This window comes from Malaclemys terrapin, chromosome 14 (assembly GCF_027887155.1).
Source record: "Malaclemys terrapin pileata isolate rMalTer1 chromosome 14, rMalTer1.hap1, whole genome shotgun sequence".
NCBI classification, from domain to species: domain Eukaryota; kingdom Metazoa; phylum Chordata; order Testudines; family Emydidae; genus Malaclemys; species Malaclemys terrapin.
The window spans coordinates 36395437-36423019 of record NC_071518.1 but is presented as its reverse complement, the minus strand read 5'-3'; the positions used below and the strand labels follow the sequence as shown (position 1 = coordinate 36423019).

Sequence of the window (27583 nt, the reverse complement as noted above, 5' to 3'; positions counted from 1 at the left end):
TCAATACAGAAATATAAATATTTTAAATAAATAAATAAATGGAGATATACCTATCTCATGGAACTGGAAGGGACCCTGAAAGGTCATCAAGTCCAGCCCCCTGCCTTCACTAGCAGGACCAAGTACTGATTTTGCCCCAGATCCCTAGGTGTCCCCCCTCAAGGATTGAATTTACAACCCTGGGTTTAGCACGCCAATGCTCAAACCACTTAGCTATCCCTCCCTCCAATAAATAAATAAACCCCCCTCTGACCACACACCCCGAGTTGGCACTGTGACGTAGCACTCCATATGTTTTATGGAATTCTGTTTGTAAGTATGAATATGATATAACTGGAATATGCTTTATGCAAAAGGTCTCTTGTAAGGTATCATTACAAAGCTTATAATCTACTGAATATATTCATCCTATTTGTATGAATGTATCATTCTTGTATCTGAAACTAGAAATATGAAGTATAATTCTGAGGTCCTACTGTAATTATGCAAAGTGTGGGCCATTAATGGCGGTTTAGGATCTTGATGGCTCTGTTTACTTTCAAGGACAATCCGTTGTAAATGGCTCTGTTTACTTGCAAGCCTTCCTGTGTAGGTGTAGCCCAGCCTGTGGGTAATGAAGAATGAGGTCTTACAGTGACATGTGACCATGTCACCCGATACTGGAATCTATCTTAAACCTGGTGCTTTTCCATTTAGAAGGTTGGGTGGGGACCCAGAGAGACAAAGGATTCCTGCCTTATGCCAAAGAGATAAAAGGGGGTGGAGCAGGACAAGAGTGGGGCCAGTCATGACAGCGTTCCTGCTTTTCACCTAAGATGTCAGCTGGAACTAACAAGGACTGTACCGGGGAAAGGATTGGGCCCAGACGAGGAAGGAGTCTACTCTGTGAAAGAAGCTTATTGGAACATCTCTGGAGGTGATATTACCAATAATCAGTTTCTTAATGTATTAGGCTTAGACTTGCATGTTTTGTTTTATTTTGCTTGGTGATTTACTTTGTTCTGTCTGTTATTACTTGAAACCACTAAAATCCTACTTTTTATACTTAATAAAATTACTTTTGTTTATTAATGAACCCAGAGTAAGTGATTAATACCTTGGGGGGGGGATGAACAGCTGTGCATATCTCTCTATCAGTGTTATAGAGGGAGGACAATTTATGAGTTTACCCTGTATAAGCTTTACACAGAGTAAAACAGATTTATTTGGGGTTTGGATCCCATTGGGAGCTGGTTGTCTGGGTGCTGGAGATAGGTGACCTGCTGAGCAGTTTTTGGTTAAAGTCTGAAGCTTTGGGGGCGTGGACCAGACCTGGGTCTGTGTTGCAGCAGGCTAGCGTGTCTGGCTCAACAAGACAGGGTTCTGGAGTCCCAAGCTGGCAGGGAAAATGGGCTCAGGGGTAATTTCAGCACATCATGTGACAGTCCCAAGGGGGTCTCTGTGACCGAACCCCTCACAGTCACCTACCACCCCACAATGAAACCCATTCAGGGTATCATCAAACAATTATGACCCATACTCGATGGGGACCCCATCCTGAAAGAAATCTTTCCTGAACCCCACTTCTGGCCTTCGAACAACCCCCCAACCTCTCTGAGCTCATCATCAGAAGCAAGCTCCCCACAGACCAGGACACACCAACTCAAAGTGGCATCAGACCCTCCCAGAGCAACCAAAACCATTAAAACCAAAGACTTGAAGCATTTCAGCCCGTTCAAAAGGACGACACTCACTGATTACTTCACACTGGGCCAGAATCTCAGCTGGCATAAACTGGCATATTTCCATGACTTCACTGAGAGCCCAGGCAGCCCTTTGCCTGCAGCACCCTTCTCCAGGTGGCTGATGAATTGGGAGGGCCCCTAGACGAGGGGTTTTCCATGTAGACTAGCGAAGAGATTATGGGAAAACCCCAGTGGGACTGGAAGCTCAGCACTCCCCACAAAACTGCCCTCTTCAGTGCCAGGACGCTCTCCAGGCAGCCCACGTTCTGCTAAGCCCTCTCTCTGATCCCCAGCATACAGTCCCGTTTGGGGGGGGGGAGATGGACAGGTGGACATACACACACACAATGTATCCCACGAATTAAAATTTCATTTCATACATGGAATAGTCCCTACGCTGCTGATGATCTTTTAAAGAAACAAAAGCTCAATAAATGAGCAGACACCGTTCTATTCCATGGGGAAATGAAACTAAAGACTTACGCACTAAAAATAGACTCCTGTTTCATAAGGGCAAACAGCAGATCCTCTTTGCTGCTCCGGCTAATGGTGCCATCATGTGGCCAGTTCTGTTTACTAATGGAAAGCTTCCATACATTAAACATCTTTTCTGTGTAATTCACCCTTGCTCTCTTTGCTACAGTATTAGCCAAAGCTTTGCCCAGGAATGGACCCCAAACACACTCTGTTAACCTGAAACTGGAAAACTGGTAAAATAGTGTCACTAGCACAGAAATCCTAAATTCCAAGCTACCCAAGTCAGCCTCAGACATCCCTAAAATCCGCTACCCTGTGTGGGAATTCCCCAAAGATTTTTGTCTGTGGGAATCTCCCACAGTCGCCCTGGGTCCCACCATGTGAGCAATTCAAACACGCTTCTCAGCTGGTGTACATATCCAATTATGTCAATTCATGAAAGATGAGGGTCTGAGTGCAGTTTTCAAAACATCCTGCGTAACAAGGAACAATGCCTTCTAAATATTACTGGGGGGACACAGTTTGAAAGCATGAGTTTCCTCTCACAAAAACAAGGGGAATAACCAGACTCAGGGACTCTCCATGGTCACCCACTTATTTCCGCAGAGCATGGAACTCACTTTCATGTCCACACCCTGCCTTCCTTCCTTTCTGATAATCCATTCAAAGGTAGCCTGCCAACTTAGCTGCACACATCTCCCCAGTGCTACTGATGGGAGCTGAATGCTCCTTATGATGCTGGCAGACCAGGAGCCAACTCGTGCCAAGGTCCTCATGACTCAACCCAACACTGACCAACACCCAGCCGCAACCAGTCCAGTTCTCCTGCGCGTTAGTATTGTTAAAACAGAGTTAGAAGAATGGATTTAGTGTTTAGACTCTATTGAACACATGGGAGTTGCTGCCTGCATGGATCTCACTTATAATGTCTGTGTCCCAGGGATTCGAGCATTTGTACTGTGAGCCCCTGTGACCGTGTAAATCACCAGACAGGAGAGACACTGCCTAGTGTGAAGTGCTGGTCTCCAACCAAAGGTGTTATGTTCTACCCCACAGGGCTATTTGTGGGACATAAAAGAGGACAAAAGACCATTGTTCTGCTATTTCCCCCTCTCCCTCATGAAGATGAGTCGTGCAAGCGGATTCCTCCTGTCAGCTGAATTTGCAGCTCTGAGAAGAAGAGGGATTTAAAAACCCCGAACCCCCTAACAAAAAGAAACTGCCTCTCTATGGCGCTTGGACTCAGGGGTGGGGCGGCGGACAAAGTTTTCTAGGCAGAAGCAAGAGTCCTCGGCTGTTTAGCCTGGGTTAGCCCTAAAGGACATACAGAACTTGCTTAGTAAAGCTTCTATTACCTTTTGAAACTGAAGATTAGAACTCATTTGTGTGTGTGTGTCTACTTGCTTCAGCTCTCATTTCCTTTTCCTAGGGTATTTAATAAATCTGTACATAGTTTACTATAGGACTGGCTACAGGCATTCTCTTTGGTGTGACATCAGATGTGCAATTGACCTGGCATTAGTTACTGGCCCTTTGGGACTGGGCGTAAACTGAATATTGCTGTGATTCTTGATTTAAGGGACCATCTACACAAAGGCAGGCTCACTGCGTGGAGACAGATCGGAGCACCCAAGGAGACTGTCTGTGACTCTATGTTACCGCTGTTATAGTGCCGGAAGAGTTTACACTTGCTAATTGGTGGATGAAATCTAAGCATATAACTCACAGCCAATTTGGGATAGGTGCCCTGCTTTCTAACAGTGTGCTCTGAGGTTGCTTCTCATGGTCTTGAGTCACTGCAATCAGCTCGACACCTCTCGCAGCTCGCCTCGGGGGAATTCAGCATGTGCCCAAACCAAAACCGAAATCAGGAATGACCCCCTCAACTCAATACATGATTGATCTAAAATCCCAGATCCAAACACCCCTGAACTCCAGAGAGGCTCAGTCTTATATCTGATCATTGTAGCTTGCTTCTGTATCTATAATGGTCCGAACCAAATGCCGTGTTCTGAACACTCCTTAATACACAGGAAAACGTTGGATCTGTCCTGGGCCCATCTCTAGAATAGACTACCAGTTCTGACCCATTTTGGGCACTAAGAGGAAACCCATCAACTAGAAAAATGTCATTGCTCTCCCATGTTGGGCACATATCTGGTGAATGGAGATGCTGGAAATGGTGCCGTTTTTCTGTATCACATAGTGTTTTAACATTATCAGGCATCCAAACTGAAAAAAATCATAACAATTACAAAAATGGCCATAACTCATAGACACAATTTAATTTCGACCAAAATTGGCAAAAAGCTTCTAAATACCATTGCTAATGCAACTATGTATTCAAAATAGTAGTGTTTGGGGAAATATTTAGCCCCAGGTGATATATTTTAGGCATTTTCCTGTACCTTTTTGCCTTCGGTTAAAGCAAAAGTCTGTAGTCACACGACAGTATGAACTTGTTTGTACCATGTAATACATCCAAATATTTGTCATTATCTGTAGAAAGGACTGATCTGAGAAACGTTTTTCCATCTGCTCTTTGACATTTTATTAATATTGGCTACTGTCCAGTGATTCCCACACCAACAACTGATGTTAATTCAGCGTACACCAGGGTGAAATATTTTCGGGATATGTTCCACTTTCTGGGCCAAGACTGGTCCAATGTTGTGTATGATGAAGTGATCTACTGCAAAGCGCAGTTGATTAAATGGAGGAATCAAAATAAATTTCACAATGACCACCTTGAGATGGGAGGCATGTATTGTGCAGCGAATGCCATGGGTGATAGAGGCAGTGTGATGCGGGAAAGTGGGTTTGAAGACATCTGTGTAGAAGCCAACATCTATGGTAGCTTCCATCATCAGCCACGCTCTAAGAGGAAAAGAATGTATCTGTGGTGTTAGAATCCACAAACTGCTGAATGAGGCAATGAATCACTTGAAGTGGATGGCACTTGGCGATTCAATGAACAAGGATGTTCTCCCAGATGTGAAGAGACGCATCTTGGAGAAAGCTTGACCATGCATTGAAGCATGTGAAGATGCGGAAAAGGCATACAGAGAAAACAGAGTGGAAGCACAGAATGCACTGAACAGCACCCAGTTACTCCACCCGCTCCTGGATGCCTTCGTTACCCAAGGAAAAAACTGTTCAGATACATTTCTGTTCCAGGAAAACTCTGTCCCTGATTTCTCCCAACTCCTGAGGGATTACATAGCAAAAAGAGATGATAACAAGTCCACGGAGCTTGAGACATTTGCAGAGATGACGCCACTTGACTTCCAGTGTGGTCATGTGAATTATGCTGGATGGAGTAAATGTAGATATGTAAATGTAGCAGAAGCCAGACCTCTGGAGGAGGAGGAGAAGCCAGCTATATATCATGCCCTAGCTGATATTCAGGGAGCAGTCTACCAGACTAACAGCCCTTTGGTGATGTATGAACGACAAAACAGACGTGTGGCATACAGCCTTCAGCCACAAAACAACTACCACAAAGTGCATGGCTGCAGATGAACCTGGGATTATAAACATGGTGAGTGAAAGAATGACAAATCCTTTTAGCACTGCAACTGGGACAAGGCCAGACAACAGCTAGCCGTTTCTGAACATTGCAATGTCTACTGGGGCCTCACCTGAAACTGAGGCAAGTTTGTGCATGATAAGAGAGAATGGAACACAAGAAATAAAGCAGTTTGTAACTGGTAGGCTGCAAAGGGGTGAAATAGACCTCTTTGATCCCATAAAAAGCATAATCTCAAATCCATAGGCGCCATCTCCGTGGATGCTCCAGGGCTGCAGCACCCATGGAAAAAAATAGTGGGTGCTCAGCACCCCCATCAATCAGCTCCTTCCTCTCACCCCCAGCACCTCCCGCCCACCGCGATCAGCTGTTCAGCAGTGTGCAGGAGGCACTGGGAGAGAGGGGGAGGATTGGGGGCAGGAAGAGGTGGGGGAAGAGCAGGGGCAGGAAGAGGCGGGGTTTTGGAGGAAGGGGAGGAGCAGGGCTCGAGCACCTCCTGGGAACTCAGAAAGTCGGCACCTCTGCTCAAATCATCTGGTAATCTCAACAAAACTACTGAACAAAAGAAGACGCAGACAGTACAAGCAATAACTATGGATCGTCAGATATTTAGCATGTTGACTGTTATTTCCCAGTCCTGAGACGTTGATAACCAGGGTTTGATGAGGTGTCAGCCGGCACCTTTCCCTCTTCATCTTGGATGGATCTCTAAGAAAGACTCAAAAGAGCAACACACTGTCTAGGCTGGAGAAACATCTGTCAATGGTTGAGCTATCAATCTGACAAGCCACCATCAGCTATTATTGACCTCATGATGCTTCTACCGATAGCGTGTATTGATACTGCCGAGCGGGTAACTGTCTGATCAGCTGCTGAACATTATCCTTGGACTAAAATGTCAATACACTGCTCTTGCTGGTGGCAATTATGCAAATGAAGAAGCAACCAAATCTGGTGAGAAAGCCCCAGTGCTACTGATGGGAGCCGAATGCCCCTTGTGACGCTGGCAGACCAGGTGCCAGCTCGTGCCAAGGTCCTCGTGACTCAACCCAACACTGACCGACACCCAGCCACAGCCAGTCCAGTTTCCCGGCGCGTTAGTATCGTTAAAACAGGTATTAGAGTTAGCAGAATGGATGTAGACTCTGTTGAACACATGGGAGTTGCTGCCTGCATGGATCTCACTTATAATGTCTGTGTCCCAGGGATTTGAGCATTTGTACTGTGAGCCCCTGTGACCACGTAAATCACCAGACAGGAGAGACACTGCCTAGTGTGAAGTGCTGGTCTCCAGCCGAAGGTGTTAGGTCCTGCCCCACAGGGCTATTTGTGGGACATAAAAGAGGACAATAGACCATTGTTCTGCTATTCCCCCCTCTCCCTCATGAAGATGAGTCATGCAAGCGGATTCCTCCTGTCAGCTGAATTTGCAGCTCTGAGGAGAAGAGGGATTAAAACACCCGAACCCCCTAACAAGAAGAAACTGCCTCTCTATGGTGCTTGGACTCGGGGGGGGGGGGGGGCAGACAAGGTTTTCTAGGCAGAAGCAAGAGTCCTTGGCTGTTTAGCCTGGGTTAGCCCTAAAGGACATACAGAACTTGCTTAGTAAAGCTTCTATTACCTTTTGAAACTGAAGATTAGAACTCATTTGTGTGTGTGTGTGTCTACTTGTTTCAGCATGGATTCACCAAGGGGAAGTCGTGCCTGACTAACCTAATTGCCTTCTATGATGAGATAACTGGCTCTGTGGATGAGGGGAAAGCAGTGGATGTGTTATTCCTTGACTTTAGCAAAGCTTTTGATACAGTCTCCCACAGTATTCTTGCCGCCAAGTTAAAGAAGTATGGGCTGGATAAATGGACTGTTAGGTGGATAGAAAGCTGGCTAGATCGTCGGGCTCAACGGGTAGTGATCAATGGCTCCATGTCTAGTTGGCAGCCGGTTTCAAGCGGAGTGCCCCAACGGTCAGTCCTGGGGCCGGTTTTATTTAATATCTTTATTAATGATCTGGAGGATGGTGTGGACTGCACTCTCAGCAAGTTTGCAGATGACACTAAACTAAACTAGTGGTAGATACACTAGAGGGTAGGGATCGGATACAGAGGGACCTAGACAAATTAGAGGATTGGGCAGAAAAAAACCTGATGAGGTTCAACAAGGACAAGTGCAGAGTCCTGCACTTAGGACGGAAGAATCCCATGCACTGCTACAGACTAGGGACCGAATGGCTAGGTAGCAGTTCTGCAGAAAAGGACCTAGGGGTCACAGTGGACGAGAAGCTGGATATGAGTCAACAGTGTGCTCTTGTTGCCAAGAAGGCTAATGGCATTTTGGGCTGTATAAGTAGGGGCATTGCCAGCAGATCGAGGAACGTGATCGTTCTCCTTTATTCAACATTGGTGAGGCCTCATCTGGAATACTGTGTCCAGTTTTGGGCCCCACACTACAAGAAGGATGTGGAAAAATTGGAAAGAGTCCAGCGGAGGGCAACAAAAATGATTAGGGGTCTGGAGCACATGACTTATGAGGAGAGGCTGAGGGAACTGGAATTGTTTAGTCTCCAGAAGAGAAGAATGAGGGGAGATCTGATAGCAGCCTTCAACTACCTGAAGGGGGGTTCCAAAGAGGATGGAGCTCGGCTGTTCTCAGTAGTGGCAGATGACAGAACAAGGAGCAATGGTCTCAAGTTGCAGTGGGGGAGGTCCAGGTTGGATATTAGGAAACACTATTTCACTAGGAGGGTGGAGAAGCACTGGAATGCGTTACCTAGGGAGGTGGTGGAGTCTCCTTCCTTGGAGGTTTTTAAGGCCGGGCTTGACAAAGCCCTGGCTGGGATGATTTAGTTGGGGATTGGTCCTGCTTTGAGCAGGGGGTGGTACTAGATGACCTCTTGAGGTCCCTTCCAACCCTGATATTTTATGATTCCTTTTCCTAGTATTTAATAAATCTGTACACCAGGGCCTGGTGAAATGCATCCTAGAATACTCAAGGAGCTGACTGAGGAGATATCTGAGCCATTAGCAATTACCTTTGAAAAGTCATGGAAGACGAGAGAGATTCCAGAGGCCTGGAAAAGGGCAAATCTAGTGCCGATCTATGAAAAGGGAAATAAGGACAACCCAGGGAATTACAGACCAGTCCTCTTAATTTCTGTACCCAGAAAGATAATGGAGCAAATAATTAAGCAGTCAATTTGCAAACATCTAGAAGATAATAAGGTGATAAGTAACAGTCAGCATGGATTTGTCAAGAACAAATCGCATCAAACCAACCTGATCGCTTTCTTTGACAGGGTAACAAACCTTGTGGATGGGGGGAAGCGGTAGACGTGGTATATCTTGACTTTAGTAAGGCTTTTGATACTGTCTCGCATGACCTTTTCATAAACAAACTAGGGAAATACAACCTAGAAGGAGCAAAACTGGAATGGGTTACCTAGGGAGGTGGTGGAATCTCCTTCCTTGGAGATTTTTAAGGCCCGGCTTGACAAACCCCTGGCTGGAATGATTTAGTTGGGAATTGGTCCTGCTTTGAGCAGGGGGTTGGACTAGATGACCTCCTGAGGTCCCTTCCAACCCTGATATTCTATGATTCTATGGTGGGTGCAAAACTGGTTGGAAAACCGTTCCCAGAGAGTAGTTATCAGTGGCTCACATCCATGCTGGAAGGACATAACGAGTGGGGTCCTGCAGGGTCTGGTTCTGTTCAATATCTTCATCAATGATTTAGATAATGGTATAAGGAGTACACTGCGGATGATACCAAGCTGGGAGGGGCTGCAAGTGCTCTGGAGGATAGGAGTAACATCAAAATGATCTGGAGGAATGGTCTGAAGTAAATAGGATGAAATTCAATAAGGACAAATGCAAAGTACTCCACTTAGGAAGGAACAATCAGTTCACACATACAAAATGGGAAATGACTGTCTAGGAAGGAGTATTGCGGAAAGGAATCTGGGGGTCATAGTGGACCACAAGCTAAATATGAGTCAACAGTGTAACACTATTGCAAAAAAAGCAAACATCATTCTGGGATGTATTAGCAGGAGTGCTGTAAGCAAGACACAAGAAGTAATTTTCCGCTCTACTCCACGCTGATTAGACCTCAACTGGAGTATTGTGTCCAGTTCTGGGTGCCACATTTCAGGAAAGATGTGGACAAATTGGAGAGTCTTGAGAAGAGCAACAAAAATGATTAAAGGTCTAGAAAACATGACCTCTGAGGTAAGACTGAAAAAACTGTGTATGTTTAGTCTGGAAAAGAGAAGCCTGAGAGGGGACATGATAACCGTAAAAGTACGTATAAGGTTCTCACAAGGAGGAGGAAGAAAAAAAACATTTCTTAACCTCTGAGGATAGGACAAAAAGCAATGGGCTTAAACTGCAGCAAAGACAGTTTAGGTTGGACATTAGGAAAAACTTCCTACCTGTCAGGGTGGTTAAGCACTGGACTAAATTGCTTAGGAAGGTTGTGGAATCTCCGTCATTGGAGGTCTTTAAGAGCAGGTTGGACACACATCTGTCAGGGATGGTCTAGATAATACCTAGTCCTGCCCTAACTCATTAATAGGCCCCCTCTTTAAATCCGGCTGGTAGAATATACGCTAACCATGTGCTGACTCCCCCCTCAGCCTTGCTACTGGGAGCATGCACATATTACTACCCCCAGGGAACTGATCGCCAATGGCCAAAAGCGGGCTTGGGTTTGCAAAAATCCCTGTCATGGATTTTATCAAAGCAGATCCAGGAGGGATTTGGATCCAGGTCCCATTTTATCTGAACCCCCGAAGTGTGTGAGGATGGTGGCATTTCAGGTAAAACTTTCCGGTCCTGGGCCCTCTTACCTAATGACCCATTCCCTAACAGCTTTCCTAGGACACCGGATGGCCATACACTGGAGGGCAAAGGGAGAGGGTTTGGGTTACTTATATTTTCGGTTGGAACTTGTATATAAACACTGAGCTTCAGTGGTTTGCAAAGAAATGGACCCCCAATGCTCTTGCCATGCACTGGGAAAGTCTGATGTGCTCACAGTACGTGCACTGAAATGTGTATCACTCCAGGAGCATTTCTATTAACCCCATCACTTCTGAAAGAAGGCAGCCAGTCTGTCCAGAGGAGATCTCTGAATGAGCACGGCCAGCCTTCACAGAGCACTGAGTGACTCCTCTGATTAGTAACAAAGGGAGTCAGGGGGAAGCAAATGAAGTAGTAAATGGAAGAACCCAGCAAAGCCACCTTTATAAGGACAGCCGCCATTCCAACAGCTAACGGGCAAATCTTGTGCTGCACACAGGCGCCAACTTTCCTTGGCGCAGGTGGGTGCTCGCCCCCCCACCCCCACCCCGGGCCTGCCCCCTGGCCCCGAACCCAACTCTGCCCCCTCCCTGCCCCTATTGGACCCCTGCCCAAATCCCCGCCCCGACCCCGCCTCTTCCCTGAGCGCGCTGTGTTCCTCCTCCTCCTCCCCCTCCCTCCCAGCGCTTGCCGCACGAAACAACTGTTTTGCAGCACAAGCGCTGGGGGGGGGGCGGGAAGCAGGATGCGGTGGCGCGCTCAGGGGAGGAGATGAGCTGGAGCGGGTCGGGTTGGCTCCAGCCCCAAAGCACCCACGGAGTCGGCGCCTATGGTGCTGCGCCCTCCATGCCCACAGAGGACCTGGAATGCTGTGAAACTGACAAGGTGAGAGAGAAAGCCACGCTCTGCCTTTCATCCCTTCCAGAGAGTGAAAATGGGTTAAGGTGGACCCTAGGATGATGATCGTTGTTGGATGGAAATAAGGGAAAAAACCACATGGAAAATAAGAAGCAATGTCTCATTTGAAGGGACATTTTGGGGAGACCCCATTTCCTTTAGCATATCAGGCATTTTTCTCTCAACTGTACATTTCTACTGCCCTCAAGGTTACAATGCAATTATCATCAGCTTAATTGTACTGTTTAAAATGGTACTTATGATCAATTTTAATACCGTTCACGACATCTTCAAATAAGGGACAGATGGTCACCCTAAGGACAAAACTGGATCCTGTGCCTGGTATGCATTACTATCTTCATCCGTGGAACAATAGCCTCTTAGAAGGCAACAGATCTAGTGGATGGCACATGGGATTACACACAAAAGGATCCCGAGTTCAAATCCCAACTCAGCCACAATGACTTGCTGCACAGCTCACTTAACGTCCGTATGCCTCTGCTTCTCCACCCGTTAAAAAGGGGATGGTGTTGACCTACTCACTGGTGTTGGGAGTGTGACAGACCCAGACCAGTGGGGTACAGAAGTCTGGTAGAGGGCAAATATACTGGTCACTGGATGAGAAGTTTTCTGTTCCCTGAGTGACCAGAGCAGGGGCTACACTAGAGTAATCAGGAACCTGCTAGAACCAGTTAAGGCAGGTAGACTAATTAGGACACCTGAAGCCAATAAAGAAGAAGCTGCTAGAATCAATTAAGGCAGGCTAATCTGGGCACCTGGGTTTTAAAAGAAGCTCACTTCAGTTTGTGGTGTGAGAGTGTGAGGAGCTGGGAGCAAGAGGCGCAAGGAGCCAAGAGTGAGAGGGTGTGCTGCTGGAGGACTGAGGAGCACAAGCGTTATCAGACACCAGGAGGAAGGTCCTGTGGTGAGAATAAGGAAGGTGTTTGGAGGAGGCCATGGGGAAGTAGCCCAGGGAGTTGTAGCTGTCCTGCAGCTGTTACAGGAGGCACTATAGACAGCTGCAGTCCACAGGGCTCTGGGCTGGAACCCGGAGTAGAGGGTGGGCCTGGGTTCCCCCCAAACCTCCCAATTGACCTGGACTGTGGGTTCTTCCAGAGGGGAAGGTCTCTGGGCTGTTCCCCAACCCACATGGTGAATCCCTGAGGCAAGACAATCCACCAATAAGTGCAGGACCCACCAGGATAGAGGAGGAACTTTGTCACAGAAGCGATTCCCTTTCTGAATCCAAATGTCTCACTTCCAAAGGGGATGAGAGCACCGAAAAGAGCAGGAGCTTTCACGTCTAAATCACCCCCCGCAGCAAGGAGTCTAATTATTAATGAGGTTGGTTTCCAAACTATTTGAACCATCTGTCACTGCCATCTCACACCGGTTTGCACCCTACCACTAAACTTTTATACACAGCACCATCAAATCTTTCAGCCATAGAGCATCATCCCTGAGCCGCCCCTCTATCCCCACCTGTCTCAATTTGGCATCCCCAAAACATTTTATATCCTATCCCTCTTGGGCCTCACAAGATCCTTTAGAATAGACCCACTGGAGTTGAGACTGTGCATCAGGGCAGGTGGCGGAGGTGGGCAGTAACTGAATCCATTCTAAGGTGCATTGTGAATGTGCACTGGACTATGGAGCGTGGTGACTCATATTTCCATCCATGACATGCTTTGGAACAGATCCTATTGCACTCATTTCCTCTCTCCGGTTGCTGCTGTTAGGCGATACAAGGCTCGTTTTACTCCCACACCCCCACCTCCACCCTGAGAGGAGAGCACAAGTTTTGGAACTTCCCAAGACATCCAGAGAGTTTCCAATGAGTATTTTGCATGACTAGTTCAGGGGACACCATCAGGTCAAAGTAGGTCCCAAATTTAGACTTGGCAAAAACAAGCATCTATAGCAGGGGTGGCCAAACCGCGGCTCGCATGTGGCTCTTATACAGTTAAAGTGCAGCTCACGGAGGCCCCCCTCCATTCTCTACCTACCAGCGTGGGGGAGGGAGCTTGGGGCTTCTGCCCTGCGGCAGGCTGATGGGGCTAGGGGCTTCTGCAAGGGCAGCTTGGGGAATACTGTGAGTGTCTTGTGGCTCTCAAACTTCTGAAGATTATTGTATGTGGCTCGGAGGGTCGGTAAGTTTGGCCACCCCCCAGTCTATAGAACCTAACAGCTATCGAAATGAGTCCCGGATTTAACCATCACCCCGCCTAAATACTGGTGGAAGCTGGGGGATTTTTCCTTTGGTTCTACACAATCTTCTGAAATGCTGGCATCACAGATGCCCCATTGTGGGACCCAAAAGTGAAACTGATTCATTTAGTGACATCATCCAAGCTAGGAGCCAGGCACGAAACAAACCAGTAAAAAATAAATTAGGTTGGAAAACTTCGCTGATGTCAAAGAGCGTTAACAACAAAGGAAGAACATTTCTCTTCTAAGCCATTGATTTTCCAACTGTGGGGAGACACCTCCCACCCCCACCCCTATGGCTGCTGCCCTGCCCTGGCCCAAACACACAGCTGGCCACAGCCCCATGTAATTGAAACCCCTAGAGCCTGTGGAAGTGAGAGGCTCGGGGGGAGGGGGCGGGAAGGCCTGGTCCACTCACGCCACACGGCGGGGATGGAGCCAGCCAGGTCCTGCCACCACCAGGGACGTGAGCTGCCCACTCCCCTCAGTGAGTCACTTTCTGGCTGGATGGCTGGGGGGCAGCCCTCCTATGTGACTCCCAGGGAGGAGGGGGCTATGATAGACGGTACCCGTGTCCACACCCTATCCGGTTGTAATGATCTTTGTATAGAGCATGCCTTGTAAGGTATCCGCTGAAAACTCATCATTCAACTGATCAACTTTGTCCTGATAAAATATGTGAGGCGATAGGATTCCACTGTCAGGAGCTCTTAACACACGTTCCAAACTGAGCTTGGCAAACAGGTCTGTCTCGACCAAAGGAACGCTTGCTCCATGGATGGCGTGTGAACCGCCGGCTGGGGGAGGCTAGTCCCCAGCCCTGCCCCTTCAGCCCAAGGCCCCAGCCTCCCCCGCCAGAGCCCAGAGGCCACCCACCGTGGCTGCCAGCCCCAGCGCGCCAGAAGGGTGGTCTGCGCGGCCCCAGCTCCCCCAGCCCCAGAGCATCGGGAGGCCGAGTTGTGTGGCCCCAGGCCGAGCCAGGGCCACCACACAGGGGAGCCGTAGAGGAGGGCCTCGGGGTGGAGCGAATGCGGGGCCACACCTGGTTATTTGGGGAAGCACAGCCTCCCCCAGCCTACGATACCAGCCGTCCATGGTGGGCTCTGCTTAATTTGCATTTAAGCAGCAAACAATGTCATCAAGCAGGAAGGGAAACAAAAGAAGGTCCTACAAGTGAGGAAGAGCAGCAGGAGACTCTCTGTCTCCATAATATCAGCTGGAAATGTTTTCCCAGGGGGAAATGAGGACACTATAAAAAGGGGGACAAATACCCCCAGGCACTCCCTTCTCTCTGTCTGCCCATCAATTCATTGCACGAGAAGGGACAAAGGAAGCAGCCATTAAACAGAAGAAGGGGTCCTGAGCTAAGAAGTTTGGGAAGACTGTTCAGAGCATGTGGTGAGAAAAACTTTGCTTTGAATTTAAGTTTAAATTAGGCACTAGTTCTATTTCATCTTTATTTTTCCTGTACCATTTCGGACTTTTATACCTCATTACTTGTACTCACTTAAAATCTCTTTGTAGTTAATAAACTTGGTTTATTGTTTTATCTAATCCAGTGTGTTTAAATCGAAGTTTCTGGGAAACTCCATTTGGGTTACAAAATGTGGATATTATTTCCATGAAAGAAGCAGAGACTTTAGATACGGTTACCATCCGTCCGGGTTTCCCCGGACATGTCCGGCTTATTCAGCCGGGGGAGATTTCTAATTAAGTAGAAATGTCCGGGATTTCCCCCTTCCCCTTGTGTGGTGCGGCTGATTGGACGCCTGGCCTGATTGAAAGCCGCTCGCAGCCACTAGGGCCTCTAGCAGCCAGAGTCCCTCCCCCGCTCCCTCCTCCCCCACAGAGCAGCGGGGCTGTGTTTAGTCCACGTGGAGCCTGCATTTCTCCCTCTGCCGGGTGAGCGGGGGGAGCAGGGCAGGCGGCGGCGGGGGTGTGTGTGTGTAGAGGCTGCAGGGCGAGTGGGGAGCAGGGGGCACAGAGGCTGCAGGGGCGAGGGGGTGCAGAGGCTGCAGGGCGAGTGGGGAGCAGGGAAGCACTTAGCAACCCCCAACCAAGATCAGAGCGGGAGGGAGGAGGGGGAATGCGGGGTGCTCAGAGTAGGGGGCAGAGTTGGGGCAGGGACTTTGGGGAAGGGGTTGGAATGGGGGCGGAGAAGGGGTGGGGTTGGGTCGGGGGCAGGGAAGGGGCGGAGTTGGGGCAGGGCCAGGGGCGGGACCAGGGCCCCGTGGAGTGTCCTCTTTTTTAAATGTTTGAATATGGTAACCCTACTTTAGATGAATTTGTATTGTCCAGGAGAGGGCTGGGCAGTACAGACACACACTTCTGGGGGGGGGGGATCTAGGACTGGGGGTGCATTGGGGTCACCCTGCCGTATAACCAATGCTGGTAAGAGAACAAGGTGTGGCTGGCTGCAGCTCACGCAGAAGTGACTGGGAGTGACTTGCATGTCACACTTCCAACAGGATCTGGCCTTCGAACCAGCTGAGAGAGGTTTACCCCAGTGTATGGTGATCCCTTCGGGGCATAGAGCTGGCGTAATGTTCTTTGGCCACTGCCCAGCCCTGCTCTGCTGGCTGTATGCCACTTGGGGATTCCAGCACTAGCCAGGCAAGCCACTTTAGCAATGCAGACTAGTCATGCTGGGGCCAAGAATATGACCCCATGTGTCTCTCGCTAGTGCTTCTGCTACTAAAGATGCAAGCAGGCTGTTATGACAGCTGTGGAGGAGAGAGGTACCACAGAGGCAGTGCTGTGGGCGACTAGGCCAGCTGCAATGGGGAGCATGGCATGGTTAGGTGGCTGAGAGTAATACCTGCTGGAGGGGGGGGGGGGGGGGCACATATCTTGGCTCTCTGACAATCTAAGCTTTACCTGCTCCAGACACATGGGATTGGCCCCCAATCCCAGTAATATGTCACTTCCTGTCCTGTAAGAAAAATAATCAGCTCTTAAAATGAATTCTGACCTCTGCCTGCCCCACCTGTGCAACCTAGACAGGTGAGCTGCCAGCTCCCTGCATTAGCATGGAGACAGGCGTGACAATGGATCTGTTCACCCGACAGCTAGGAGAACACAGCCCAGGGAGGGGAAATTCCAGCGAGGCTGTTACTCATACCTCAGCCCTGAGGACCTGACAAGGGCGTGTCCTAAAATGTTGCTAATTTTGGCCCTCTGAAATACTTTGAGCTGCTCCAACACGGATGTGACGTTATTGACAGAACCTGTAACCGTATAGATCAATTCTAACTCTCATCTCTATCTTTTTCCTTTTATGAATAAACCTTTCGATTTTAGATTCTAAAGGATTGGCAACAGCGTGATTTGTGGGTAAGATCTGATTTGTATATTGACCTGGGTCTGGGGCTTGGTCCTATGGGATCAGGAGAACCTTTTTTCTTTTACTGAGGTATTGGTTTTCATAACCATTCGTCCCCATAACGAGTGGCACTGGTGGTGATACTGGGAAACTGGAGTGTCTAAGGGAATTGCTTGTGTGACTTGTGGTTAGCCAGTGGGGCAAAACCAAAGTCCTCTCTGTCTGGCTGGTTTGGTTTGCTTTAGAGGTGGAAAAACCCCAGCCTTGGGCTGTAACTGCCCGGCTTTAAGCAATTTGTCCTGAATTGGCCCTGTCAGTTGGGTCCCGCCAAAACTAGTCCACTGTAACGATGCTGGTTCTGGCAGAGCTGACATGCATACAGATAGCATAATCATAACCAGCAAACCATAACCTTATCTTAGACACTTTATTTGACCCCCTTTATACAAGATTTGGTGCCACTACGGGACCTTGGTTGCAACGATGATCTATACAGTTACAGATTCTGTCAATAATGTCACAATGGGACACCCTCCTGCTGAGGCTGAGATACTCAGAGAGGGCCAGGCCAAGGGGTACTCTGAAAACCTTTTTGTCTCAGGATCCCCTTTCAAAAGCTGCAGCCACTTCTGCATGTTACCTATCACACTCTTTAAATCATTGGGAAGGGCAGGGGATGGGTGGGCTCCAGGTATGAACCTAGCCAAGAAGCTACTCAAGGATTGCCAATCAGCCTTCCTGCTCCCAACCTGAGCTCTGTGGCCTGTCTCCTGCTGGCCACAGCAGCTCCGTTGCAATTCCACTCCTTGTCTACCAGCAGTACAACCCTGGCCCCACTCTCAGGAGAGCTACTCCTTGATACTTGCTGGCTGCTCTGTGTTGGGTCTCACTATTTTGTCTCTGGCCTGCAGAGCAGCAGCCGTGCCCTCTCCACTACCAGTAGGCTGTGACAGGGAGTTGCGGGGCCAACCTGACTCATCACACTGGATCTTTTGCTTGAATGTGGAGCCAAAAAAGGACGGATTCAGCTTTTGCAACAACAGAACTTCACTGGGCCCCATGTGCGTTGTATGAGGCTCCAAGGGAAAACCAGACAATGGGCTCAGCTCAGCGATTACCAGGCTACATGGTCAAAGGTATGCCAAGCCCAGCTCCATCCCTCTCAGATGGAGTCTGAGGAGACTCCTTCTGTGGCTCAGAGTTCTCAGGGAATCTAAATGAGACTCAAGCACCTTCTGCTCAGGGGAGCAAACCCACAGACAGTGGCTGTGCTGGTAAGATGGGTCATTGCTCATTCTCTCACCACCAGCTGGTGGCCGCTCTCACATTTTTTCCTAAAATACTTAATTAGCACATACCCATGTCCGAATCATTGTAATTTATTTATCACTAGCTAGTAAGCCTGTTGTGAAAAGTGATATTAACAAACATACAAGTATCACTTTTCACAGCAGACTTACTCAGCCCTGGAGGGAGGGTCAGGGGAGGCAGCAGGGGTCAGGGGAGATGGGGGTGAAGGGCTGGGGGAGGCAGCGAGGGCTGGAGCCTGAAGCCTTGCTGCCAGAGCCCGAAGCCTTGCAACTGGAGGACGGGACCCAGGGACGGATCCCGAAACCGTGTGGCCGGAGCCTGGGGCCTGCCACCACGCAGCCAGAGCACAGGGCTGGAGCCTGAAGCCCCGTGTCCGAAGCCTGCCACCCCACCACCCCAGGGCTGAAGCTCAAAGTCTGAACCCCCTCGCCCCAGAGGAAGTGGGGAACTCTCTGGCTGCCTGCTCCTACAGCGTTGTGCCCCAAATGACTCCAGAGGGGGGCAGGGCCCAATCCCTGCTGGTGACCCTAGTAATCAACACCAAGGCGGGTGCACCCAGGAGCAACAGGGAAGGGGAGGGAGAGCTACTTTACCCTCCCCGCCCCATCACAGGCCAGGAGGCTGTGACCGCAAGAAAAGCCCCCTGGTGGCCGCATTTGAGAAACGCTGCGTACTATATATGGTATGTAAAGTGCTTGGTGATTCTTCTGATGAAAGATGCTGTGTAAACACAATATACCATTAGTTGTTATTCATAACAGGCACTCTAGTATACAACAGAGGAGAAACACACACATGGGAGGCACCTAAGGATTTAACCGTACAGCTCTTCAAACACCATCCAGTTTAGTTATATTTACATGCAGCTGTAAAACATGCATCATGAAATCTAGTGAGCGGCAACTGGCACAATACAGTTGATACTTCTGCTTGGTTATTCATTACAGCCTAAATGACTCCAGCATCTCTTCCTCCCAGTACATCACAATCTAAGACACTTTCATACCCACCCGCTCCCGAAAACCCAAGTCTTGGGGCCTGATCCTGTGCTCCTTACTCCCCTCAACATCCTTGCTGACTTCAGTAGGGTTACTTATGTGGGCAAGAGCTTCAGAATTAGATCCTTTACCTTTTTCACTTTATACGCTCTAGGTTAAATGTTCAAAGGCAGGTGCAAAAGGTGCAGCCTCAAAACCACAGTTCTACATGCAGAGCATTTGTACGCACCAGCCGAATTGCTCACTCATGCTTGCAATTACTCCGACTGCGTGTGTAAATGTAGGTTTTTGCACTCACAAAGACTAGAAGCCAAATCCTGGATCCCCTGTGCTAGAGCAACTCTGAAGTCATCAGATTCAGTGGACATGCCCAGCCGGATGAGAATTCTGAGCCAAGACATGCTGTCAAGTTGCTGGAGAGGCAATGCCTTGGTCCTATAGCTGGGTTTCCCAGTGGATGATTTCCCCACTTAGCACATCAGTTCACACGACACCCTTATCGCAGAGCTGCTGGCAGGCGATCGCTGTCCAACTGCCTGTGGCTGAACCTCCCCACACAAGCTTCATGGCTCAGTAACATGTGGAACCTAGTTGTCATGGGAAAGTTAACACAACACAATCTGATGCAGCAGTGCAAACAAAAGGCAGACAAAGCCCTTACCGTACAGCTGCTCTTTACTGAGTTGCAGGCAGAGACTATTTACCACCAGCAATCAAGCCCAAGCACCTCCATTCTGATTTTGACTCCTAAGGGTGAACAGAGACAGAATGATTTGTGCCACAGAGGGACACTGAGACCTTGTCTTCATAGCAGACAGGGTTTGCCAATATAGCTTAAAGCAGGGGTCGGCAACCTTTCAGAAGCGGTGTGCCGAGTCTTCATTTATTCACTCTAATCGAAGGTGTCACGTGCTGGTCATACATTTTAACATTTTTAGAAGGTCTCTTTCTATAAGTCTATAATATATAACTCAACTATTGTTGTATATAAAGTAAATAAGGTTTTTAAAATGTTTAAGAAGCTTCATTTAAAATTAAATTAAAATGCAGAGGCCTCCAGACCAGTGGCCAGGACCCGGGCAGTGTGAATGCCATGAAAATCAGCTCGCGTGCCACCTTCAGCACGCGTGCCATAGGTTGCCTACCCCTGGCTTAAAGCATATACCAGTTCCCCAAAAGAAATAAGCTATACCGTACTGGCAAAAGGATTTTTTCCCCCAGTAGAACTACACTAGGTCTCCTGCCGGCATAGCTATGTCAGTTACGGGTGTGATTTCTTCCACATTACTAACCGACATAGCTATGCCAGCAAAACTTTTAAGTGTAGACCAGACCGCGAACAACACAGAGACAGCGTAAGAATGATCAAAAGGCTGGCACAGTTAACAGATCCGAACTCCTTTCTCAGCTCTCTGTGATTCACTTCTCTATACTTCATTTTCCCCAGCTATAAAAATAAGGATAATCTTAAGTAAGTAATATTTCTACAGCATGTCTGATGCTATCTAAGTATAATACATTTGCAGTGTTGATCCCAGGATATGAGAGACAAAGTGGCCAAGGCAATGTCTTTTATTGAACCAACTTCTGTTGGGGGAAGAGACAAGCTTTCGAGCGTCACAGAGCTCTCATTGTGTCTCTCACAATTTTACATGTCTCTTTGGCCAAAAACTGCGAAACAAGAGGACTGATTGTGCTGTATAGCATGTTCCCGCCGGGTACGTTACCCCACTGCAGCGCAGAAATGTAACACTCTCCTGAGTCTTGTTCCACCATGTTGCTCTTGTGTTTGAATACAAAAATGCCTTAAAATAAACAGCGGATAAAAAAGGACATGCACAAGTGATTATGAGGCTAGTGAAAGTGTAACTGAATATTCCAGCCATATTATCATCAGTGGAATGTGAGGGAAGAAGCAGGAAGACAAACTTTTGAAAGGGGACAGGGAGGTTAAACAAGAAAATTATAGATCCAAGGTGTTCATGCAACAAGTAATACCTTCAGCAAGGAAAGATACTGATCTGTAAGAGGAAATGGATGCCTGGCCTGGAAAACAGCCACCTGAAACAGAAAAGGATAGATTTAAAGACTGTGGGCTAGTTTACACTACACATGCTCTTCTGCTACAGCTATAGCAGTACACCTATACAGGTAGAGTCACCTAGTGTAGACACAGCCTGTGCCCACAGAGGGGGTTCTTGTGATGGTTTAACACCACCACCTCCCCGAATGATGTTAACTCTGCCCACAGAAGCTCTCTTCTGTCGGCATAGCTGCGTCTACACTGGGGGTGTTACTGGCCTAGCAATGTTGGCTGGAGGGATGTGTTTTTTTCACACCCCTGACCGACATAGCTCTGCCAACAAAATGTCCTAGTGTGGACCTGGCTTGGCATTTTCATCACTTTGCAGTGTGGTAGGTGGTGAGGGGTAATGCAGTGAGGCCTGCTCAACACACAGATTTAGTACCAATACGACTATGTTGGTTAGGGAGGTGATTTTTACTGATCTACTGATACTGATACCAATACAGCCCCTAGCGTGAACACAGTAATACTGGGATAAAGGTGCCTTAGGCCCCCTCTATGCTACGTGCCTCACACCCACGCAGTTCGTCGCCCGGGCTGGGGCAGCCACACGCTAATAACGCAGCGACACCCACAAACCACATCCACACCTGGGCCAGACCCGACCACTACACCCCACCCTAGCCCCACGCTGCAGCTGGTTCATAATGACAAGCGGGGGGGGGGGGGCGCACGGGTCCAGGTGATGGTGGGGGCGGCTGGGGGTGTTTCCGGCCACGGGAGGAAGGGAGCCTGGTGGGGGGGGGGGTCCTAGCCAGAGGGGAAGAGAAGCCAGGGGGAGTCCAGGCTGGAGGGGAGGGAAAGGAGCTGGAGGGAGGAAGGAGGAGAGCCGGGCGGGCCTGGCCGGAGGAGTGGGAGGGATGGGGGGGGTGTCCCTGCTGAACAGGGGCGACGGGAGCCGGGGGGCGGCCGGAGAGGGTAGAAGGGAACCCGGGGTGGGGGGGGGCAGCCGGAAGGGGACAAAGGGAGCCGGGGGGAGGGGCGAAGGGAGCCCGGGGGGGGGGGACGGGCCGGAGGGGGGGAGGGAGACGGGGGGGGCGGCCAGAGGGGGACGAAGGGAGCCCGGGGAGAGACGGGCCGGAGGGGGGGGAGGGAGACAGGGGGGGGACGGGCCGGAGGGGGGGGGAGGGAGACAGGGGGGGCGGAGGGAGCCCGGGGGGGACGGGCCGGAGGGGGGGAGGTGAAGGGAGACGGGGGGGGGCGGAGGGAGCCCGGGGAGGGACGGGCCGGAGGGTGGGGCGGAGGGAGCCCGGGGGGGGGGGACGGGCCGGAGGGGGGGGCGGAGGGAGCCCGGGGGGGGGGACGGGCCGGATGGGGGGAGGTGAAGGGAGACGGGGGGGGGCGGAGGGAGCCCGGGGGGGGACGGGCCGGAGGGTGGGGAGGGAGACGGGGGGGGCGGCCAGAGGGGGACGAAGGGAGCCCGGGGGGGGACGGGCCGGAGGGGGGGAGGTGAAGGGAGACAGGGGGGGCGGAGGGAGACGGGGGGGAGGGAGGGAGCCCGGGGGGGGGACGGGCCGGAGGGGGGGGCGGAGGGTGCCCGGGGGGGGGGACGGGCCGGAGGGGGGGGCGGAGGGAGCCCGGGGGGGGGGACGGGGCGGAGGGAGACGGGGGGGGCGGAGGGAGCCCGGGGGGGGGACGGGCCGGAGGGGGGGGGGAGGGAGCCCGGGGAGGGGGGCGGGCCGGAGGGGGGGGGAGGGAGACGGGGGGGCGGAGGGAGCCCGGGGGGGGGACGGGCCGGAGGGGGGGGGGTGAAGGGAGACGGGGGGGGGACGGGCCGGAAGGGGGGGGAGGGAGACGGGGGGGCGGAGGGAGCCCGGGGGGGGACGGGCCGGAGGGGGGGAGGTGAAGGGAGACGGGGGGGGGACGGGCCGGAAGGGGGGGGAGGGAGACGGGGGGGGCGGAGGGAGCCCGGGGGGGGACGGGTCGGGAGGGCGAAGGGAGCCGAGTGGCCCGGCCGGAGCGGGGGGGCCGCGGGGCCGGAGCGGGGAAGAGGGGAGCCCGTGGCAGGGGCCGGTCAGACCCCACCGGGCCTGTGAAGACCCCGGCCCAAGGGCGACCCGCGCTCGCGGGAAGGGATTCGAAGTGCGGCTGCGCGGAGTCCAGGCTCGGGCGGAGTGCGGCTGCGCACAGTTTCCCTGGGGGGCTGAAGAGTCGAAGTGCGGCTGCGCGGAGACTAAGGCGCTTTTCTACCCACGGGCGAGCGCCTCTGCTCACGGCTGTCAGGATGGCCGAGCGGTCTAAGGCGCTGCGTTCAGGTCGCAGTCTCCCCTGGAGGCGTGGGTTCGAATCCCACTTCTGACAAAGCTTAACTTTTTGGATTTCACGCTGCGGTGCCCCCGACTCGCGGAGCGCCTAAAACCGGGTGTGAAAGCGTTGTTGTTTTGTTTGTGCCCGTGCTGCCCGGTTACCCCGCAGCGGAGCCCGGGAAGGGCACATTTGAAATATATAGGGCTTCAAAGGGGTCACGGAAAGGGGAAAAAAAGAGCTTTGTCAGAAGTGGGATTCGAACCCACGCCTCCAGGGGAGACTGCGACCTGAACGCAGCGCCTTAGACCGCTCGGCCATCCTGACTTCGCTAGAAGATGGACTCTACCTTCTGTCACATTCATACACCGCTGGCGTCTGCCCAGCTCATGGGCGCATAGTTTGCAGTAACGCCTGTTCATGCTCCTGGTTATTTCCCATGGCCACTGAGAGCCTGCAGCTTCCTTCTCCTCTGAGCTGGGGGACCTGACCCTGCCAGAGGGGTCCTTCCCGGGCATTCCTCTTTCTATGGTGTTGCTAGACGTGCTTAGGGGGACCAGACAGCAAGTGTGAAAAATCGGGACAGGGGGTGGGGTGTAATAGGCTTCTATATAAGAAAAAGCCTCAAATATCAGGACTGTCCCTATAAAATCAGGACATCTGGTCACCTAGACGTGCTGACACCATTTGTATTTCAGCCTGGTGTGTACGGGCTTATCGCTAAGGCTACGTTTCAGTCACAGGTAGTTTTAGCTAAAGTCACCGGCGGAAAACAAAAATTCACGGCCTGTGACCTGTCCGTGACTTTTACTATATACCCCGAACAGAACCTTGGGTAGGGGTCATGGGTGTTCTGGGTGGGGGGCGGTCAGGGAGCCCTGCAGGTGCTGGGGGGTGGGGACTGCAGGTGCTGGGGGCGGGCGGGTTGGCAGGGCTGGCAGGGACTCCCTACCCGGCTCCACGTGTCCCTGCAGCTCCTAGGCGGCAGAGGTGCCAGGGGGCTCTGCGCGCTGCTCCCACCACAAGCGCCGGCTGCGCAGCTCCCATTGGCCGGGAACCGCAGCTAATGGGAGCTGCAGGGGCGGGGCCTGTGGGCGCGGGAAGCGCGCGGAGCCCCCTGGCCCCTCCATCTAGGAGCTGCAGGGCCATGCCAGTGGGAGCCGGGGAGCCCCCCACCCCAAGGTAAGCACCCCCCCACACCCTCCAACCCCTGCCCCTAGCCCTGAGCCCTCTCCCACACACCCAAACTGCTGCTGCTGGCCCCTGAGCCAGCACCTGCCACTGCAGAAGTCACGGAAAGTCACAGAATCCGTGGCTTCCGTGACAGACTCGCAGCCTTAATGATCATTAATGTTTAATCAGCACTAATTCTTATTCTTGTACTGATCTTGCACTAATTGTGTTCAGGATTAATTTATATTCATTTCTTTACCAGCAATAATTTTAAGAGTATTGCTCTTTATTAATTTCTCAGTAATTTTTAACAAATATTGATTTTTATTAAATTCATCAAGACCCTCTTCTTGCAATAAACCCCACGCAGGTGACCCCCTTTGCATTCTGACGCATTCCCATGGCTCAGGGCCTGTGCTCATTTGAAGTGCATTACAGGACTGGAGCCTTGCTTTTTATTAAACATAAGAACAGCCATACTGGGTCAGGCTAATGGTCCTAGTCCAATGTCCTCTCTTCCAATAGTGGTCAGTGCCACCTGCTTCAGAGGGACCGAACACAACAGGGTAAGTATCAAATGATCCATCTCCTGTCATCCAGTCCCAGCTTCTGCCAGTCGGAGCTTTAGGGACACCTGGCAAGGAGTTCCACAGGTTGTGCATTGCATGGAGTGTTCACTTATTTATTCAGTATTTAATAGTCCTCTTCAATCAACATTGATTTGTATTAATTCATTTATTTGGCAGCGACTTTTATTTCGTATTGATTCTTGTTCATTAAGGCCCTGAGCCAAACATGCACATGCCTGACTTATCCATATGTGGATGTTCATCGGCAGGGGCGGCTTTAGGCCGATTCCCCCGATTCCCCGGAATCGGGCCCCACACCAAAGAGGGCCCCGCGCCTTACTCACCCTGCGGCGGTCCGCTCTGGGTCTTCAGCGGCACTTCGGCAGCGGGGGGTCCGCTCCGGGTCTTCGGCAGCACTTCAGTGGCGGGGGGGGGGGGTCCGCTCTGGGTCTTCAGCGGCATTTTGGCGGCGGGGGGTCCTTCGGTGCCGCGGAAGACGCAGAGCGGACCCCCCGCAGCCGAAGTGCCGCCAAAGACCCAGACCGCCGCCGGGTATTCAAATCAGGCCCCGCAAGTCCTAAAGCCGGCCCTGCTCATTGGTTATTGTTTGCAGCATAGGGGCTTATCGCCATGTACTCCCAGATGTAGGATTTATTATTGTACCTATTCCCATTGACCTCAATAGTGGTACAGCCTGGTAGTGTTTTTGGTACTAAAATAATATTTTCCCTGCCACTGCATCATGGGCACCTAGAAATATTCTTAATAACAATGATCTTAATATACCAGGCTGCACAGTGTGTATGGAACAGGTTGGCTATCTATGTATCGGAGAGGACAAAGAAGATCAGACAACAAAGAATATATGGGAGAGGGTCAGATGTGCATATGCTGAATGGAAGAGCACAGACATTTGGGACGGATTGGAGAGGTATGACAATCTCAAACCACTTGAATGTAACGAGGCCCTGATTCAGAACAAGTGCAGGACTGAGTGATCCTACTGAAGTTAATGGGACTAATCATCTGCTTAACGTTATGTACTTGCTAAAGTCTCTTGTTGCACCAGGGCCATAATGCGCAATTTCAGCAACTCCAAACCAGCTGACAATCATTTATGTGTACAGGACTTTGCTTATGAGGATCAACTGGCTGTGGATGGCAGTATTGTGCTAACTCATAGGAGCACGCGTCACAGACCAGGCACGGACTGGGCACTGTACCAACACAGAACAAAAAGCCAGTTCCTGCCCTAAAGAGCTTGCAGCCTGAGACCAGGGGTTGCTCCTGGAGCAGACCCGCACCCATTGTGGTTAAAAGAACAAATGGTGGGAAAGTGTTTGTTGACAATGAGGTGTTGTCTCACCTTTTGGACTGTGTTGATGAGCAATTAGAAATAGGCCATGTGTGACCCAGCGCTCCAGTGTTCCCTCTCATTTTTTACATCCATGTGTGGAATGAATTTTGGAATGTGCACCAATATGGAGGTGATGTGTGGTGGGGGGGGGCTGAGGGGTTTGAAGTGTGGGAGGGGGGCTCAGGGCTGGGGCAGAGGGTGGAGGTGCGGGGGGGGTGAGGGCTCTGCCTGGGGTTGCGGGCTCTGGAGTGGGGTTGGGGATGAGGGGTTCGGAGTGTGGGAGGGGGCTCAGGGCTAGGGCAGGGGGTTGGGATGTGGGGGATGCAGGCTCTGGGGTGGGGCCAGGGATGAGGGGTTTGGGGTGCAGGCTGCCCTGGGGCTGTGGTGGGGAGAGAGGACTCCTCCCAGCCCTCGCTCACTGCAGCAGCTCAGGGCTGGGTGAGAGGCCCCTCTCCCGGGCCGCCACAGCTCCGGCGTGGCTGGGCTGGGTCGGGTAGGGGTGCCTCTCCCCGCCTGCATGGCTCTTGAAAGCCTGCTGCACGGCTGCACAGCTTACAAGGAACTTAGCCCAGCACCCCAGATTTTAGCAATCCTGTGAACTTCCCTTTTGCCCCTGAGCAGGAAGCAAATGAGAGAAGCCGTCACCATTCTGTTCTGCTGCAGCGTGTCTGGAACTGATAAGAGATGTGTGTGTGTTCCAGCAATGTCTCGGCGTATGGATGACGCCTGCCTCCTCCCTGGCAGCGCCACCAGCCTTCATAGCCCGCTTGGTAATTTTCCAACAAGTACCTTTGTGCTTTCTCCTGGGCTGTCCCTTGGGCGGAGCCCCCCCATAAACATCTGCAAAACCACCGACTTCCTTCACATCCGTCCTTAAAACCCTCCCTGCTGG

At 51.1% G+C, this 27583-nt stretch overlaps 1 protein-coding gene and 2 non-coding genes across 3 annotated transcripts in view; 1 reads left to right on the top strand and 2 right to left on the bottom strand.

The window, feature by feature from the left end:
- CCL22 (C-C motif chemokine ligand 22) overlaps positions 1–19911 on the bottom strand; it is a 28422-nt gene extending 8511 nt beyond the window's left edge. Inside the window, exon 1 of the mRNA XM_054049343.1 lies at positions 19561–19911. Coding sequence (XP_053905318.1) covers positions 19561–19663 — 103 coding nt within the window. The 5' untranslated portion in view covers positions 19664–19911. The remainder of the gene's footprint in view (positions 1–19560) is intronic.
- A 3655-nt stretch (positions 19912–23566) lies between these two features.
- On the top strand, positions 23567–23649 carry TRNAL-CAG (transfer RNA leucine (anticodon CAG)). The gene has a single exon. It is a non-coding gene; the product is annotated as a tRNA-Leu (tRNA).
- A 187-nt stretch (positions 23650–23836) lies between these two features.
- TRNAL-CAG (transfer RNA leucine (anticodon CAG)) lies at positions 23837–23919 on the bottom strand. Its single transcript has one exon. It is a non-coding gene; the product is annotated as a tRNA-Leu (tRNA).
- Positions 23920–27583: the final 3664 nt, after the last annotated feature.